The sequence below is a fragment of the Bos taurus genome, chromosome 24 (assembly GCF_002263795.3).
Source record: "Bos taurus isolate L1 Dominette 01449 registration number 42190680 breed Hereford chromosome 24, ARS-UCD2.0, whole genome shotgun sequence".
Classification (NCBI taxonomy): Eukaryota; Metazoa; Chordata; class Mammalia; order Artiodactyla; family Bovidae; genus Bos; species Bos taurus.
In genome coordinates, this window is record NC_037351.1 from 58,083,059 (window position 1) to 58,100,686 (window position 17,628).

Sequence of the window (17,628 nt, forward strand, 5' to 3'; positions counted from 1 at the left end):
GGCCTGTTAACAAACTCACGAGAGGTGACTTAGAGGACGGCGCTGTTAGGAAACAGTCCCTGCAGGGCTAGGGTCTGGTGATGCCTGCCAGCATCCGAAAGCCGGCTGGGAGGGTGGGTCTCTGCTCTCCACCGTTCGGTGTTTGTCTCCTATCCGTGTGTTCGCAGGCGAGGTCGCTGAAAATGCCACTTTCTTTCTTGGGTACAGTTACCAAGTGTGTCTTTGCACGACGGAAAGTCTAGGTCAGAACAGCGATTGGGTTTCGCTGTAGTCCTTCTCCAGGGACCTTCCCGTGAGCACAGCGTCCATTTTCAGTGTCACAGCTACGCAGGTGACTCACAGGACCTTCCCGGCAGCACCGATGGAAGCGGTTTACATACAAGCTGGCACCGGGGCCGTGAGTGTGCAACCTGAGGGGCCAGGAGCAGAACAGACCGCCCAGTGCAGAGCAGCGAGAGGCTGGGTGGGCACAACTCACAGGGGGTTGTGTTCTAGTTAAAAATCAAGAGTTTACCTTCCTGTCCACCTGCCCATATGGCAGGGCAAATGCACACACACACACATTTTGAAATAAGAATAGCCTCACAAGTAGAGTGGAAACAACGCTACTTTTGGGTTTCCCTGATAGCTCAGTTGGTAAAGAATCTACCTGCAGTGCGGGAGACCCTGGGAGACCCTGGTTCAATTCCTGGGTCGGGAAGATCCACCGGAGAAGGCATAGGCTACCCACTCCAGTATTCTTGGGCTTCCCTGGTGGCTCAGCTGGTAAAGAATCTGCCTACAATGCGGGAGACCTGGGTTTGATCCCTGGGTTGGGAAGATTCCCCTGGAGAAGGGAAAAGCTACCCTCTCCAGTATTCCTGCCTGGAGAATTCCAAGGGCAGAGGAGCCTGGCGGACTATAGTCCATGGGGTCGCAAAGAGTCGGACATGACTGAGAGCAGCTAACGCTTTCCCAAGTAGAAGATGTGGAATAATTTTTGGCAGAGCCCCTTAGGTCCACATAATTGTCCTTCCTTCACTCCAATGAGAGGGGAAAAAAACAAAACAACATCACAGTGACCGGACCAGAAGAATAGGAACACGTGCTCAAGTAGGTGCAGGGAACATGGCCCGTGTGGAAGCATAGTGATGACTTTATCAGATCCTGCTCGGATCCTCAGGCTAAAACAAGCACAGCAGCAGCACCAGCAAAAATACCCCAACAATGAGAAAAACGGGAAAAGCATGTTTGTACCAGGGTGATGTAAGTGCTGAGAAGACCTAGCAGTCGCTGTATGACTTCCTCCCCAAATCGGGAGGCCTCGGAAATGTTCACTGCCAGCCTTCCGCACAGCATCAAGCCCTGCTGCCCTGTTCTTTCCATTTCTGGGCCCTGGTTTGTCCTCTGAGGCCTCAGAAAATAAATCTGCTTACTCTCGTTTCTCTTATGACCCCATCACATGTTGAGGACAGTTTTGATGGCCTCGCCTTGAGCCTCAGTTCAGTTCAGTCACTCAGTTGTGTCCGATTCTTTGCGACCCCATGGACTGCAGCACGCCAGGTCTCCCTGTCCATCACCAACTCCCGGAGCTTGCTCAAACTCAAGTCCATGGAGTCGCTGATGCCATCCAAGCATCTCATCCTCTGTCGTCCCCTTCTCCTCCTGCCTTCATCTTTCTCAGCCTCAGACCCCTCTGTTATTTCTCACCTGACACGATGCAAGAACTCTCTCTGCTCCCCGGCTGCCAGTGTAGAAGATTCCAGGGTGGACGTGGCAGGAAGACACATGCTTAGCAGTCTCTTCTCAAACCTGCTTTAGTTTCTGACTCTGCCCTTGGTCAGGTTGTTCGACTTCTAGGAGCCTCAGTCTCCACGTGTGTAAAATGGGGACATAAAACGGGGTTTGTTGAAGGAATTCAGTGAGATAATGTGTCCTCCCCTCCTCCTAACTCGCTGTTCTTTCCCTTGTTCTCTCAGTGAGACCAGAAGCAGGAGGGAAGGGTAGGGGCTTTAACTGGCCAAGACCTCTTGCTGCACGGGCCTCGCGGAGGTCAGCTGGGCCCCAGGGGCCTGCTACGTGCAGGGTGTGAGCTTGAGGGCGAGTTTACAGTCAGTCATCAGAACTCATCGTTGCTTGTCATCGCTTGAGAGGCTGCCGCACAGGGGCTTCCCTGGTGGCTCAGTGGTAAAGAATCCACCTGCCAATGAGAAAGGCGTGGGTTGGAACCCCCGTCCAGGTAGAGCACGCATGCCTCGGAGCAACGAAGCCCAAGTAGTGCTCAGCCTGTGCTCTCGAGTCTGGGGCTGCAACTACTGAGCCCAAGCACCCTGGAGCCTGTGCTGTGCATCAAGAGGAGCCGACGCAACGAGAAGCCCTCGCACCACAGCTGGAGAGTAGCCACCCTCCCCTCCACCACTCACCGCAACTGGAGAAGACCCACACAGCAATGAGGACCCAGCGCAGCCAAAAGTGAATACATAGATGAGTAAAATTATTTTTAAAAAGGGCTAACCCACAAGCCTGTGTTTAAGGCCAGACCATAGGCAGACACACCAGGGATGGTACCAGGAATCACCCCTGAAGCTTTAGGTTCTTCACCCAAAGTAAGACCCTCTCTGATGGGGACACTAAGGTTACCTTGGCTTTCTCAGCCGCTACCTTTACCTGTGGTCACAGAATGGGACATTTCTGTGTTCTGTGGCTGGAGCAATTTTTTTTTTATATTTAAGGTCAGTTTTCATTCCAATCCCAAAGAAAGGCAATGCCAAAGAATGCTCAAACTACTGCACAATTGCACTCATCTCACACACTAGTAAAGTAATGCTCAAAATTCTCCAAGCCAGGCTTCAGCAATACGTGAACCGTGAACTTCCAGATGTTCAAGCTGGTTTTAGAAAAGGCAGAGGAACCAGAGATCAAATTGCCAACATCTGCTGGATCATGGAAAAAGCAAGAGAGTTCCAGAAAAACATCTATTTCTGATTTCTTGACTATGCCAAAGCCTTTGACTGTGTGGATTACCATAAACTGTGGAAAATTCTTCAAGAGATGGGAATACCAGACCACCTGACCTGCCTCTTGAGAAACATGTATGCAGGTCAGGAAGCAACAGTTAGAACTGAACATGGAACAACAGACTGGTTCCAAATAGGAAAAGGAGTACGTCAAGGCTGTATACTGTCAGCCTGCTTATTTAACTTCTATGCAGAGTACATCATGAGAAATGCTGGGCTGGAAGAAGCACAAACTGGAATCAAGATTGCCGGGAGAAATATCAATCACCTCAGATATGCAGATGACACCACCTTTATGGCAGAAAGTGAAGAACTAAAAAGCCTCTTGATGAAAGTAAAAGAGGAAAGTGAAAAAGTTGGCTTAAAGCTCAACATTCAGAAAATGAAGATCATGGCATCTGGTCCCATCACTTCATGGGAAATAGATGGGGAAACAGTGGAAACAATGTCAGACTTTATTTTGGGGGGCTCCAAAATCACTACAGATGGTGACTGCAGCCATGAAATTAAAAGACGCTTACTCCTTGGAAGGAAAGTTATGACCAACCTAGATAGCATATTGAAAAGCAGAGACATTACATTGCCTACAAAGGTCCATCTAGTCAAGGCTATGGTTTTTCCACTGGTCATGTATGGATGTGAGAGTTGGACTGTGAAGAAGGCTGAGCGCTGAAGAATTGATGCTTTTGAACTGTGGTGTTGGAGAAGACTCTTGAGAGTCCCTTGGACTGCAAGGAGATCCAACCAGTCCATTCTAAAGGAGATCAGCCCTGGGTGTTCTTTGGAAGGAATGATGCTAAAGCTGAAACTCCAGTACTTTGGCCACCTCATGCGAAGAGTTGACTCACTGGAAAAGACTCTGATGCTGGGAGGGATTGGGGGCAGGAGGAGAAGGGGACGACAGAGGATGAGATGGCTGGATGGCATCACTGACTCAATGGACGTGAGTTTGGGTGAACTCCAGGAGTTGGTGATGGACAGGGAGGCCTGGCGTGCTGCGATTCATGGGGTCTCAAAGAGTTGGACACGACTGAGGGACTGAACTGACTGACTGACTATCAGAGTGAAATGTCACATTCCTGAATGTTTGGAAATAATCGAGATGGAGAGACCCTTAGGTTCAACATTTTTCTCTATTTTTACACTCTCTAGGAAGTTAAATCAGCATAACACTCTGTGTCTTTGACTTTCCTTGCAGCAGTGTGATCTTTCAGGTGTGGGATGCAGACTCTTGGGTGTGTGGGATCTAGTTCCCTAACCAGGGATTAAACACAGGCCCCCACATTGGGAGTGCCGAGCCTTAGCCACTGGACTGCCAGGGAAGTCCCTGTTCTTCACTATTTAGATGAGAAGGATAGGAACAAATATTTGAGGACATTTTCTTGAAGTTAATGGCTATGGACTTCAGCCCGGGGGCTCTTCTTCTACGGTCTGTTACTAAAAGTAGAAAGAAAGAGTTAGTCGCTCAGTCGTGTCTGACTCTTTGGGACCCCATGGACTGTAGCCAGTCAGGCTCCTCTGTCCATGGACTTCTCCAGGCAAGAATACTGGAGTGGGTAGCCATTCCCTTCTCCAGGAGATTTTCCCGACCCAAGAATCGAACCTAGGTCTCCTGCATTATATAGGCGGATTTTCTTTACTGTCTGAGCTGCCAGGTAGGTCCTGGTAGTTGGCTTGTAGTAATACTGGGCTCTCAGTTACTGAGAGTGGGCTCATAGTAATAATCACTGGGAAGATCCAGAAATTCAAAGCACTGTCACACCCGGTGAGCAGCAGAATCACTGAGGGCTTGTCACAGTCGGATCCCTGGGCGCAGCTGTCTAGGATTCTGATTCCGCCGGTCTAGGGTGGAGCTGGACTGCGCCTTTCTGATGGTTCCCAGGTGATGCTGAAGCTACTGGTCCAGGGATCCCACTTAGGTAACCGCATGCATTGTTTAACCCGATCCTCCCTCTGCTCCTGTGGTTTAAGATACTTTTCATTTACAAATGAGCGAAACGGGGCTCAGAGTCTGCCTTCTCTCTGGACCAGTTATTTTCAGACAGTCTGGTAGCTACTGTTAGTTAAGTTCACTCGCAAGTGGAATTTAGATGGGAAAAAAAATAATGATAGCCAAATGTATTCTGTGCTTGCTTGCCAAATTAGGCCTGGGGCCAGATATTTGACAAATATTGCTCTTGAAACCTCACAACAGCCCTGCCAAAAAGTGTGCTCAGTTTGAAAGTGAAGAAAGGGTTTCCCTGATGGCTCAGTGGTAAAGAATCTGCCTGCCGATGTGAGACACAGTTTCAGTCCCTGGTCTGGGAAGATCCCACATGTCGACTAGCAAGCGGGCCTGTGTGCCACAATTATACTGGGCCTGTGCTCTAGAGTCCGAGGCCAAGACTCCCGAGCTCATGAGCTGCAGCTGCTGAAGCCGGGAGCCCCAAAGCCCTCCCTCGGCAACAACAGAGGCTCCTGCCCTGAGAAGCCGGAGCAGCACAGCGGAGAGGAGCCCCACCCACTGCAGCTAGAGAAAAGCCCGCGATGCACCGCAGACCCAGCCAGCCAGAAAATATAAAATTAAAAAAATTCTGATTAGGAAAAAAAAAGTGAGGAAACAGGTTCAGAGGTAAAGGAACTGGCAGAGCTGGACAAAGCCCAGCTCTCATGACTCCCCTTTAGAGCTGGGGAACCCAGAGGAGTAGGCCCATGCCCGCTCCTGCTGAGCGAAAATCCCTCTAAGCAGGAGGGTGAGCTTCCCGTCCAGGCAGACACCTCTGAGAGCGACCCCAGGGGAAAAACTCCCCCTAACCCCTGGAACCTCACAATGCTAATTACGTTCTTCCATTTAAGAAATTGACTTAAATTTCCAGAGCTTGTTTATAAGCCTGATCTTGATTGTGAATGAGTTTCAGTTCTGCGAGGAATTCTTGTGCTCACGTTTGAGGCACCCAGCGGTGTCCTGGAGAAAACAATGAATCTCCCGGAGCCAGCTTGAGTTTCAGAGGCTCCTGTTTGGCAATTCCAGACACTTCGTGGGCTCTCGGGATGAGCCAAATTAAATTTGTTTTAAACGAAAGGGAATAAATTAAGTAGAAGGCATTCACCGTTCTTTAAGAAATGGAGTTTAAACTGGTGAGTGGTAGCAGCTGTGACTCTGTCTCATTTGATTCCTGTGATCAGCCCACGATTCTAAGATCGACCTTGATTCCCATTCTGCAGTTGTGGAGATTTGGGCACAGAGAAGTTAATTCACTTGACAGAGGTCCCAGAGCTAATACGTGGCAGATTCAGAGCCAGGAGTGTCCGACTAACTCTAAGGCCGGCACCCTTCGCTGCTGCTGCCTCTGCTGCTCTGCGTTCTTAGGGATGTTGTTGCAAGCGATTCGTTCTTGGGCGAGCCCCAGGGATGCCATTTCAAGCCCCACGCTGGCTTTAGGGAGTGTGTGACTTCTCAATGATGTCTAAGTTTCCCTTCGCCTAACCCTCTGTGAAACATGATGGAGGCGGGCAGGCCTTGGCATTCCTGGGGCCTGAGACGGGAAGCCTATTCTGTTATGAGATGGTGTGGGCACCAATCTCAGATCAAGACTGTTAGGGAAAGTCGAGGCTCCTAGAGGAGGGAGACCAAGTCCAGAGAGCCACAGATAGCTCAAGAGGGGACAAGGAGAACTGGGCTGAGCTTTCCACGGTCAAAGGGAGGCAGCATCTGGGGGGCGGCCAGGATCACTGGCTTGCAGGTTTGCCTCTTGTTTGGGGGGCAGCGTGTGGCCTGCTCTGGCTTTCAGTGTGGGCAGTAATGCCTTTGCTCCTGCCCAGGTTTCCTAGGAGCCGTGGACCGTGCTCTGAAATGCTTTTCTTGGCAGAAGAATGTGCCAGCCCTCTGGACCACAAAGACGCTGGGAAGCACGTGCCCCGCCTTGAACGGCCTCCGAGTGTTGAGCCTCCTCTGGATCGTGTCCGGGCACACCAGTCAGATGACTGCATGGCTGTCTCTGGGTGCGGAAGACTGAGGGATCTCTGGAGTAGTCAAGGAAGGGAGGGCCTTTCGTGTAGAAGGTCACGTCAGGCCCTAGGAGGGGAGCCTGCAGCCTTCTCGAGTGGCCTTCCTTCTCGAGACGTGGCTGTGGCCTCCATAAATGAGTGTTCTGGGCCAGTGTCCCGTGGTTGCTTTACCTTCCCTTAGGTGTAAACCAGACACGCGATTCCCTGGTGAACAGGGATAGCTGAGTATTTTATTTTTACCTTTCAAAGAGCTGGGTTCCCTCTTGTCATGATTAATGAATCCAGAAACTTCTTTTTCCCCTCTCCTGGAAAAATAGGCGAATATAGATAAACACTGTGCACTAGTATAAAATCAGTATTTGTGGATCTTCTTTCTGTTGGTACACTCCAGAAGAGCTCCCATCGACAGAGTGGAACTCTCCAAGTGGGACCTACAAACACATGTCAGAATTGAGGGCGGGGCCAGCCCAGGGCGGTTTGCGGACCCCCAGGGGATCTGAACAGGCGATGCTGCTGTAGCTCCAGGGGGGCCTCGGGCCCCGCAGAGGGCCCCAGGCGAGAACCCAGGCTGCAGGCAGCTACCGAGCCACCCTCTCTTACTTCCATTCCACGTTCTCCTCTTAAGTGAATCGCACGGATGCACAAAACCCTCTCAGTACAGCTGAAAGCTAAAGGTGTGTTTTTGAAAAGATAAATCACAAGATTTTCTTCCGTTCAATAAAAAGACACTGTGTCCTACCTTTTTACAGATAATGTGCTTGAATGGAAGGCCAGGGTGCCTAGAAACCCACTGTACCTTTATTCTCGGAGTGGCCCCTTCTATCTCGGAGTGGACACGTTTTTCCTGATCAGGTAATGTGGTGCTCTCGTGGCTGGAGTTGTGCTCGTGGCTCTTTGGGGAAGTGTGGATGTGCCTGTTGAAACACCGAAGGGCTCACACTGACTCTCCCTGGCCTCTGCCTCTGGGCGTCCCTGGACGGTACCAAGGCCGCCAGTTCCTCTCTTTAAATGATTCTGGATGGCTCTCTAAAAAGACCTTTTATAAAAGGTGATTTTATTGATCAAACTTGTTTATTTCAGCACTTCTCAAATTCTGGCTCCTGGTATGGTGCAAATCCATGATCAAGTTGCCAGTTCTCACCACAGTGAAATGTGGGAAAAAATAAGAAAATGGTGTGAGGTTATATAAAGTGGTGTTTACTTAAATTAACTAACAAGAGGCAAATTTTCTTAGATGTTTGATCAGTGTCAGCCTCTGCGTAAAGTCCTTTGCAGCATTATATCATGCAATCCTCATGGTGTTCCTATACAGTAGGGACAACTGTTAAAATCCTCAGTTTTTTTGTTCTGTTCTTTGGGGGTTGGGGTGAAATTTGCATCACATAAAATTAACCACTCCCATGAATGATTCGGAGAAGGCAGTGGCAGCCCACTCCAGTACTCTTGCCTGGAAAATCCCATGGACGGAGGAGCCTGGAGGCTCCATGGGGTCGCTGAGGGTCGGACACGACTGAGCAACTTCACTTTCACTTTTCACTGTCATGCATTGGAGAAGGAAATGGCAACCCACTCCAGTGTTCTTGCCTGGAGACTCCCAGGGACGGGGGAGCCTGGTGGGCTGCAGTCTATGGGGTCACACAGAGTCGGACACGACTGAAGCGACTCAGCAGCAGCGAATGATGCAGTGGCACTTGGTGCATTCGCTTTGTGGCACAGCTCCCCCTTCTATCCGGTTCCAAAACGTTTTCATCGCCCTCAGGGAAACCTCACACCCATTAAGTAGTTTTCCCCAGCCCCTCCTACCTCCAGTTCTTAGAAACCTGCTTTCTCCAGTGTGGATTTACCTGCTCTAGATACTTCATACAAGCGGCTCACACAGAGTGCTTTTGTGCCCGACTTCTCTCAGCTAGCATGACGTTTATGAAGTTCATCTATGTTGAAGCACTTATCAGTACTTCATTTCTTTTTATGGCTGAATATTGTCCCTTGTATGGCAGACCACCGAAATCGCCGCTTTAAAGATAAGGGAGCTGAGCGTGAAGGGCGTGGTCCTGGCAGCCTGGTCCCAGAGTCCGAGCTCCAGCCTCTGTGCTGGCCTGTCTCTGCCTGTTTGGAGTTATGTATCCCTTCCTTTAGAGGGAGATGGTGATGGTAGATGGCATCATTAACTGCTAAGCATTAATCCATCCGGGGGCTTCCTGATGGCTCGGCAGGTAAAGAATCCACCAGCCAATACAAGAGATGAAGGAGACGTGCGTTTGGTCCCTAGGTTGGGAAGATCCCCTGGAGGAGGAAATGGCAATCCACTCCAGTATTCTTGTCTGGGAAATCCCACAGACAGAGGAGCCTGGTGGGCTACAGTCCATAGGGTCGCAAAAGAGTCGCACAGGACTTAGTGACTGAGCATGCACGCACGTTCATCTGTCCAACCATGCTCTATCCAATAGAGAGCAGCCCAGACAGGCGAGGGATAGAGTCCACCATCTGCAGCGAACAAGACTATGATATCCGGGCTACTGGGCACCAGACGTTCCGAGAGAGCTTACCTGGGTCTAACCAGGCAGTCAAAATCCAAGAACAGAGTGGGAGCCTCTGCAGGGCGGGGAGGTCCGCCCAGGGGATAGCAGTTCAAACACCAGAGCTCTGTTTCCTGCAAGGAAGCTAGTAAGAACACGGCAACAAAAGATGCCATATGCTGGCTGGGGCTGGTCGGCAGGGCTCCAAGCCCGGGAGGGGAGCTGGCAAGGACAGATCAGGACGGCTGGAACCAAAGCAAACTCAAGCTGGAGACCTGCCACCAGGAGGGAAGCATGAAGGGCAAGAAAGGCCGCTGGTCATCCCGGGCCATCAGTGGGAATCAAGAGACAGCCCAGAGCCATTGGGTTAGTCCCGAGAGGCCCACAGCACAGGCCAACGCTCCTGAGATTCCAGATGGCCCCGAAAACTTCCCTGGTGGCTCAGACGGTAAAGAATCCGCCTGCAGTACAGGAGACCCGGGTTCGATCTCTGGGCTGGGAATATTCCTCCTGGAGAAGGGAATGGTTACACACTCCAGTCTTCTTGCCTGGAGGATCCCATGGACAGAGGAGCCTGGCGGGCTACAGTCCATGGGGCAGCAAATAGTCGGAGGTGGCGGGGCAACTGACACTTGCCCTTACGGTGAAGACAGCATACCTGACTGGGCTTGGTCTGGGGCCCGGGGAGTGCTGGGCCTTCCCCAGTGCTTCTCAGAATAGAGTCTCAGCATCGTCCGGAAGCTTGGGAGAAATGCAGATTCCCAGGCCCCACTCAGGCCCCCTGACCAGGCGCTCTGACTGTAACAAGCCCTCCAGGCGATGCTGCCCTCAGCTCCCATCTGAGAACCCCTGTGCCAGCCCCAGCTTGCAGGGTGAGGACGGCAGAGTGAGACCCAGCAGGTCCCGTCACAATCAAGAGACCAAGACGTGTGTTTCTTTTTTCTTTACTCCTGTTTGCTTCTGTTTCTCCTGGCCTGTCTCAGTGCCTGTTGTCGTTTTCTCTCCCAGTTTTCATTTTATCACTTTAGGAAGTGCACGTGGTCTGTTCATTTTCTTTCCAACATCGGAAATATTACTAATAGTGAAAACATGTCATTGCCGCTGTGCTAAGAAACACTTTGATCCCATACAGTTCTGATGATCAACCTCTATCAGGCCCATTTTTATAGCTGAGAAAGTTGATGTTGGAGATAAAATAATCTAAGCCCCCCAACCCCTCCTCAGCTAGAGTACATTTCAGTACAATCAGAACTGAAATATAATGTATGCTTTATGCCAAAACCATGTCTTAACAGCTGTGTCACTAATATATTTAACATGTGTGAGTGTGTGCTCAGTCGCTCACTCATCTCTGACTCTTGAGACCCCCATGGACTATAGCCTGCCAGGCTCCTCTGTCCATGGAATTCTCCAGGCAAGAATACTGGAGTGGGTTGCCGTCGCCTTCTCCAGGGGCTCTTCCTGACCCAGGGATTGAATCTGCCTGTGGCTCCCACATCAGCAGGCAGATTCTTGACCACTGAGCCACCTGGGAAGCAATATATTACATAGTAGGACCTAAGACTTCTGTCACTGGTGACGGTTTTGGAATCCTTCTTCTATCTCTCAGATTGGGCTGATTTCATATATCTCTCCTGCAGGATTTTATTCTTTCCCAGTCTGTTTGGGTTTCCTGGGTCTTCTTAGCCTCTTGGAACCTCTTGTCTTGCTCGGAGCCTGTTTTCCTGCCAGCCTTTCTCTTTTCCTGTCTTTGTGAACTTGAGACGGTGCTTGCCCACACACAGAGGGAGACCCTGATTCATTCTTTCTGGAAACTAAGAGGCAGCCGGAACCAGAATTGGCCATGCTACTTCCTCAACTCAGTGCTCTCTTTCACTTGTCTCTATAAATTTTGTCCCTATTATAGTGAATCCAGCTTGCTGCATTTCAAAAGAAACTCTTGCTGGCAGAGAGTAGACAGTCTCTAACCCTCACTGATCCCTTCCAAGTCCTGCCCAATACACACACACACACACACACAGCCTTCTTTTGCAATAGGAAACACACTTGTTCTTTAGAGAAACACTGACAAGGGTCATGAGCTATTGCTGCTACTAAGTTGTAGGTTGTTATATGTTGTTACATTTCCGGTGCCACGTCGGTAGACTAGCGCTTCTTGATCAGTTCGGAAGCAGGCTTTGTGACCATGATCTTGCAGTGCTCGATTGAAATGCCAAACATTAGCTATGCTTGGAAAGAACCTAAAGAGCAGCTGGGTGAGGATATTGATTCCAAAGTGAAGGGAATGGTCTTTCTCGAAGGAAGGTCGGGTGTTTGCTTGGACATCCCTACTGCGTCAGTGGCAGCGGTACAGAAGAGAGGCGTGATGCGCGGCACGGGCTGCATTCTGTGGCCATGGAGCAACCAGAGCGAGAACGTCCATGGGAAGGATATCGCAACTTCCGAGGACAGCGGGAAGACAGTTGAGGCCTCAGGACAGCACGAGGGCAACCGAGGTGTCAGGGGACAGTGGGAAAGAAGTAGGAGCTTCAGAGGACAGCAGTCAGGAGGCGGCAGCAAAAGTAACAGATTCCAAAACAAAGGCCAGAAGCAGAGTTTTAATAAAGCTTTTGGACAGTAATTTGAAGTAGAGGATTTATTTGGCAAAAACAGAGCTATGTTCAGCAACGTGGAACTGAACATTATTTTTCACGCAAAATTAAAAGCACATTGTATTTCCTTCCTGACCACTTGCCCAGTCCCCATCTCTTTGACAGAGAAAAGCTTTATCTAAATTATTTCATCTAATTGATGACTGTCATTTATAACTTTACTGCTACTTCTGTCTTGGGTTCAGTTCAGTTCAGTTCAGATGCTCAGTTGTGTCCGACTCTTTGCGACGCCATGAATCGCAGCACGCCAGGCCTCCCTGTCCATTACCAGCTCCCAGAGTTTACCCAAACTCATGTCCATCAATTCGGTGATACCATCCAGCCATCTCATCCTCTGTCATCCCCTTCTCCTCCTGCCCTCAATCCCTCCCAGCATCAGAGTCTTTTCCAATGAGTCACCTCTTCACATGAGGTGGCTGAAGTATTGGAGTTTCAGCATCAGTCCTTCCAATGAACACCCAGGACTGATCTCCTTTAGGATGGACTGGTTGGATCTCCTTGCAGTCCAAGGGACTCTCAAGAGTCTTCTCCAACACCACAGTTCAAAAGCATCAATTCTTCGGCACTCAGCTTTCTTCACAGTCCAATTCTCACATCCATACCTGACTACTGGAAAAACCATAGCCTTGACTAGGTGGACTTTTGTTGGCAAAGTAATGTCTCTGCTTTTGAATATGTTATCTAGGTTGGTCATAACTTTCCTTCCAAGGAGTAAGCATCTTTTAATTTCATGGCTGCAATCTGTCTTAGGTATTCCTTTGGAAAAGGTGTATGGATTCATTACATATTCTAATGTATTGTCTATAGATTATAAGATAAAACATGTATCTGCTGATACTTTTTAAGTTGACCTGTCTTTATACTTAGAAATGTCTCTTAATAGTAGGCTTCCCTGGTGGTTCAGATGGTAAAGACTCTCCTGCAATACAGGATCCCTGGGTCAGGAAGATCCCCTGGAGAAGGAAATGGCAGCCCACTCCAGTATTCTTGCCTGGAGAATTCCATGGACAGAGGAACCTGGTGGGCTACAGTCCATGGGGTTGCAAAGAGTCAAGCATGACTGAGCAACTATGATGCACATGTTGTTACTAAGTCATGTCCAACTCTTTGCGATCCCATGGACTACAGCACACCAGGCTTCCCTGTCTTTCACCATCTCCCAGAGCTTGCTCAAATTCACGTCCATTGAGTCAGTGATGCCATCCAATCATCTCATCCTCTCTCGTCCCCTTCTCCTTTTGCTGTCCATCTTTCCCAGGATCAGGGTATTTTCCAATGAGTTGGCTCTTCGCCAAAGTATTGCAGCTTCAGCTTCAGCATCAGTCCTTCCAAAGAATATTCAGGGTTGATTTTCTTGGTGTTGGAGAAGACTCCTGAGAGTTCCTTGGACTGCATAGAGATCAATAGTCCATCCTAAAGGAAACCTAGAGGCTCATCGCTATAAATGTTAAAAGGCAGAAATTCCCTGGTGGTTCAGTGGTTAGGACTCTGCACTTTCACTGCTGAGAGCCTGGGTTCAATCCCTGGCCTGGGAACTCAGATTGCATGCACACCTGAAAAAAAAAAGAAAAGAAAAAAAAAAATAGAATAAGCGTCAAAAGCATGGGAAACTCAAAAGGTACAAACTTCCAGTTATAAAACCAGTATGTACTAGGAATGGAATGTACCACATGATAAATATAACGCTGATGTTTGTTAGGTAAGAAAGTGCTTAAGAGAGTAAATCCTAAGAGTTCTTGTCACAGGCTGCTCCGTCGGCCTGGCTCCCGTAGTGAGGAAGATGCTGAGCTCAAGGTGCCTGGCCGTGGACACATACCACGAGCAAGGAGAAAGCTATTACTGTTTTTAGTCTTAAAGATGTTTTGTTACTGCAGCATCACTTAGTCTGTCCTGATAGAGACAACCAAATTGATCAACCTGTGAACTGCATCACTGATCAGTCATTCCTGTGATCTACTCTTCTCTTCCTCTCAGTGGCTGGTTAAGTGCAAGATCATTTTTAAAGATGCGTCAGAATTCAGACAAAGGAATAACCCCTAGCGTCATACTCAGATACTTTTTCAGTCGCCTTATAAGGTAGGTTATTCATATAATCTTTCAATTCTGTATTGCTGTGTAATCACTTATTATTTTTAGTCTTTAACCCTCCTTTGAAAGAATTTTCAAAGAAAAAATAAACTGAAAGAAAAATAGTTTTCTTTCATTTAAACCATGTTTAAATGTGGTTGCTCTTTCTGGTTTAATGGCTTTGACAGTGGAAGATATCAGTACTCATGGTATTTTTCCTAATAAAACTTGAACTGTATTAAACCAACAAAAACCTCATTTCTAAAGCTAATGGACAGCAGGTTTCAATGCATATACAGTCAGAGTCCCATGAAATCTATGTTCAACAGAATTTGTATGGCTCCTGTAAATTAGTAGTAATTGGAGCCTGTAATAAGGATTAATGGTAATAATAAACAAAGAATAAGATACAATCAGGAAAGGGGCTGGTGGAAGCTTGGGATGATGGTTGTTCTGATAAGAAGGCAGAAAGGATGGTAGTATTCTTTATGAATGCCTGGTTGGTTGGATCAGAATGGAATACAATACTGGGACAGAATATGGAGCCAGTGCGATAGCAGAGTGGCAGTGATGTAATGAGACAGTAGACGTGTAGGGAGAAAAAGAAACGTCTACCTATGTAACCCACCATTTAAAAATGTATACACTTTTAAAATCATGGTTTGTGGCTAAGCTGGAGCCCAGTTCCCGTTACTTAGGGTCCATGGCTCTGTTGTTACACTGCACCATCACAAAATAGCAGGGGAGTGTTGAAACAATCTTCTGGGCCCGTCAAACGGACTGCGTAAGATCTGACTCCAGTCTGCCTGGGCGTGCCTTCTGATTCAGTCATTTATAGCTGTGTGGCCTTGAGTAAGCGTCTCAGTGTTTCTGTGCTTGAGTTTATTCATCTTAAAAATGAGCAGAATCATGGCTCTCACTTTGTTGGACTCTTGAGAGAATCAAAACAGATAACGCAGGCAAAGAATTTAGAACAATGTGACAGGTAGTATGCCCTCAGTAAATATAAGCTATCATTATTACTGTTGTTATTTTTACTTTTTAACTTCTGTGGTTAATAGTTTAAGAATGAGTCTAAGCTAAGAAATAGAACTTTATTGCCTTTGTGGTTTCTTCCAAGCTCCATTAAATCTAGTCCTCGCCCTGAAGGCTTGACAGAATACTTTTTCTTGCAATATCTTTTGGGGACGAGCACTGGGTGAAGCAGCCAGTCTTGCCCTGTGTTCTTCTGGAGGAAAGGGCCTGGCATTCAGGCCCAGCGTTCTCAGTGATAAGTGCTCAGGCGGGTTGTTAGGGGTTGGGGTGTGGGATCCAGTGGCCTGGTGGGTGCTGCCTGGGAAACCCTTCAGAAGAACAGCCCCAGAGCTGGGGGGTGAAGACTCAGACGTGTTTTCCTGGACAGATAAAGCAGTCGTTGGGGCCGAGAGCCCAGAGTGGAGGAATGTGCAGTGGTGAAGCCTCATGGGGCAAGATGCTGGCGAGGGTCCCAGGGGTGACGTGTTGTGGGATGTGCCCTGGCCATGGGCAGTGAGGATATGGAGAGGGTGCCAACCGTGGACAGGCAGACTTTCCAGCTCAAGTGACGTGGAGGATGAGGAGGACATTCTTGAGATGGGGAGCTCTGGGAGAGTGCCAGCTGGGAGCCAGGAAGAGAACAAATGAGTCCAAGCTGGGACAGAACTTCGCTGTGGTATGGGGGCAAGGGCAGGAGAGGCAGACCAAGTGGGGCCTTCTGCAAGTTTCAGAAAATGTGAAAGCCCAGCTTCTAGGGGTGAAACCTTACAGGTATCTCACAGGAAACAAGGAGAGAAGAGGCTCCAGACCCCTAAAACTGTGGGATTGTTCCAAGTTGGAGCCACTAGTTAAAAATTAGCTTACTAGTAGGACTTCCCCGTTGGTCCAGTGGTTAAGAATCCGCCTTCCAAATACAGGGGGCCCGGGTTCGACCCTTGGTCGAGGAACTAAGACCCTACAAGCCTTGGGGCTTGTGGTGGATTTATTTTGATATTTGGCAAAACTAATACAATTATGTAAAGTTCAAAAATTAAATAAAATTTAAAAAAAGTAAACAAAAGAAATTAAAAAAAAAATTAGTTCATGGATGTGTGCACTCTGTCATGTCCAGCTCTTTGCAACCCCATGGACTGTAGCCCACCAAGCTCCTCTGTCCATCGACTTCCAGGCAAGAACACTGGAATGGGTTGCCATTTCCTCCTCCAGGGGATCTTCCCAACCAGGGATTGAACCCAAGTCTCCTGCATCTCCTGCATTGGCAAGTGGATTCTTTACCTCTGCACCACCTGGGAAGCCCCCACCCATTGGTTTAAGTTAAAAAAAATTATTGATACTAATGTCTAACTGTAGCAGAAGGTTATATACTAAAAATAAAGGCACCCCTTCCAGTCTCATCTCCCACAGGACGGCTTTGGTAACAGCTTCTTATGAATTAATTCTTGCAGGGACTTTCCATGTATTTATATATTCTTTTCCCCACCCACGAATAGACCTATACTTAATACTGCATTATTTTGCACATAGCTTTTTAAACATAATGATTTGGCATCTTTCTCTAACTTCCTTTTGGAAGGACTCACCTCACTGATTTTAAGGTTGCTGGGATGGCGCCGTGTGGGTGGACCATCATCATGTATTTAACTGCTCTCCATGAATGGGCATGAAGGTGATTTCCAAGTTTTTTGCAGTCTTTTTAGACAGTGACACGAAGTCTGTACATTTTTGTGCAGCTGTCTGGGCACGTTTGCAGGGTAAATTCCTACGAGGTAAATTCCACCAAAATTCCACATTTGGTGCCTTGAATGTGCTGATGGACGTTTTCCAATTGACCTTCCCACCCAGCCAGCTATGAGGAGGCCGCTTCTCACACCCCTCGGCAGTGGCTAGTGTCACAGGTTTTAATCTTTGCAAACCCACTTTGACTGAATCTTCAAGTTTGGACAGACACTTGAAGGGCATGTATATTTATATGACACGCCCCACGTTTCAAACAGTTTTTTTTTTTTTTTAACTTTTTATTTTGTATTGGGGTATGGCTGATTAACAGTGCTGGGACAGTTTCCAGTGGACAGCACAGGGACTCAGCCATGCATGTCCATGTGTCCACTCTCCCCGACTCCCCCATCCAGGCTGCCACGTAACAGTGAGCGGAGTTCCCTGTGCTCTGCAGGGGGTCCTTGTTGGTGATCCACTTTAAGATTTTTTTTTATATATTTATTTATTTGGCTGCATCAAGTCTTAATCCCACAGTGAGGTCCGCGGGCTTAGTTGTCCTGAGGCACGTGGAATCTTCCCAGACCAGGGATCGAGCCCACATCCCCTGCACTGCAAGGTGGATTCCTTACCTCTGGGTCACCAGAGAAGTGCTGGTTATCCATTTTAAATATAGCCTTGTGT

General features: G+C 48.4%; 1 protein-coding gene and 1 non-coding gene across 2 annotated transcripts in view; both read left to right on the forward strand.

Annotated features, from left to right (window-relative positions):
• OACYL (O-acyltransferase like) overlaps positions 1–17,628 on the forward strand; it is a 68,111-nt gene that overhangs the window by 28,595 nt on the left and 21,888 nt on the right. Inside the window, exons 6-8 of the mRNA XM_010819015.4 lie at positions 6,798–6,977; positions 7,733–7,835; positions 14,125–14,226. Of these exons, the coding sequence (XP_010817317.3) occupies positions 6,798–6,977; positions 7,733–7,835; positions 14,125–14,226 (385 nt within the window). The remainder of the gene's footprint in view (positions 1–6,797; positions 6,978–7,732; positions 7,836–14,124; positions 14,227–17,628) is intronic.
• Positions 13,613–13,685, forward strand: TRNAE-UUC (transfer RNA glutamic acid (anticodon UUC)). Its single transcript has one exon. It is a non-coding gene; the product is annotated as a tRNA-Glu (tRNA).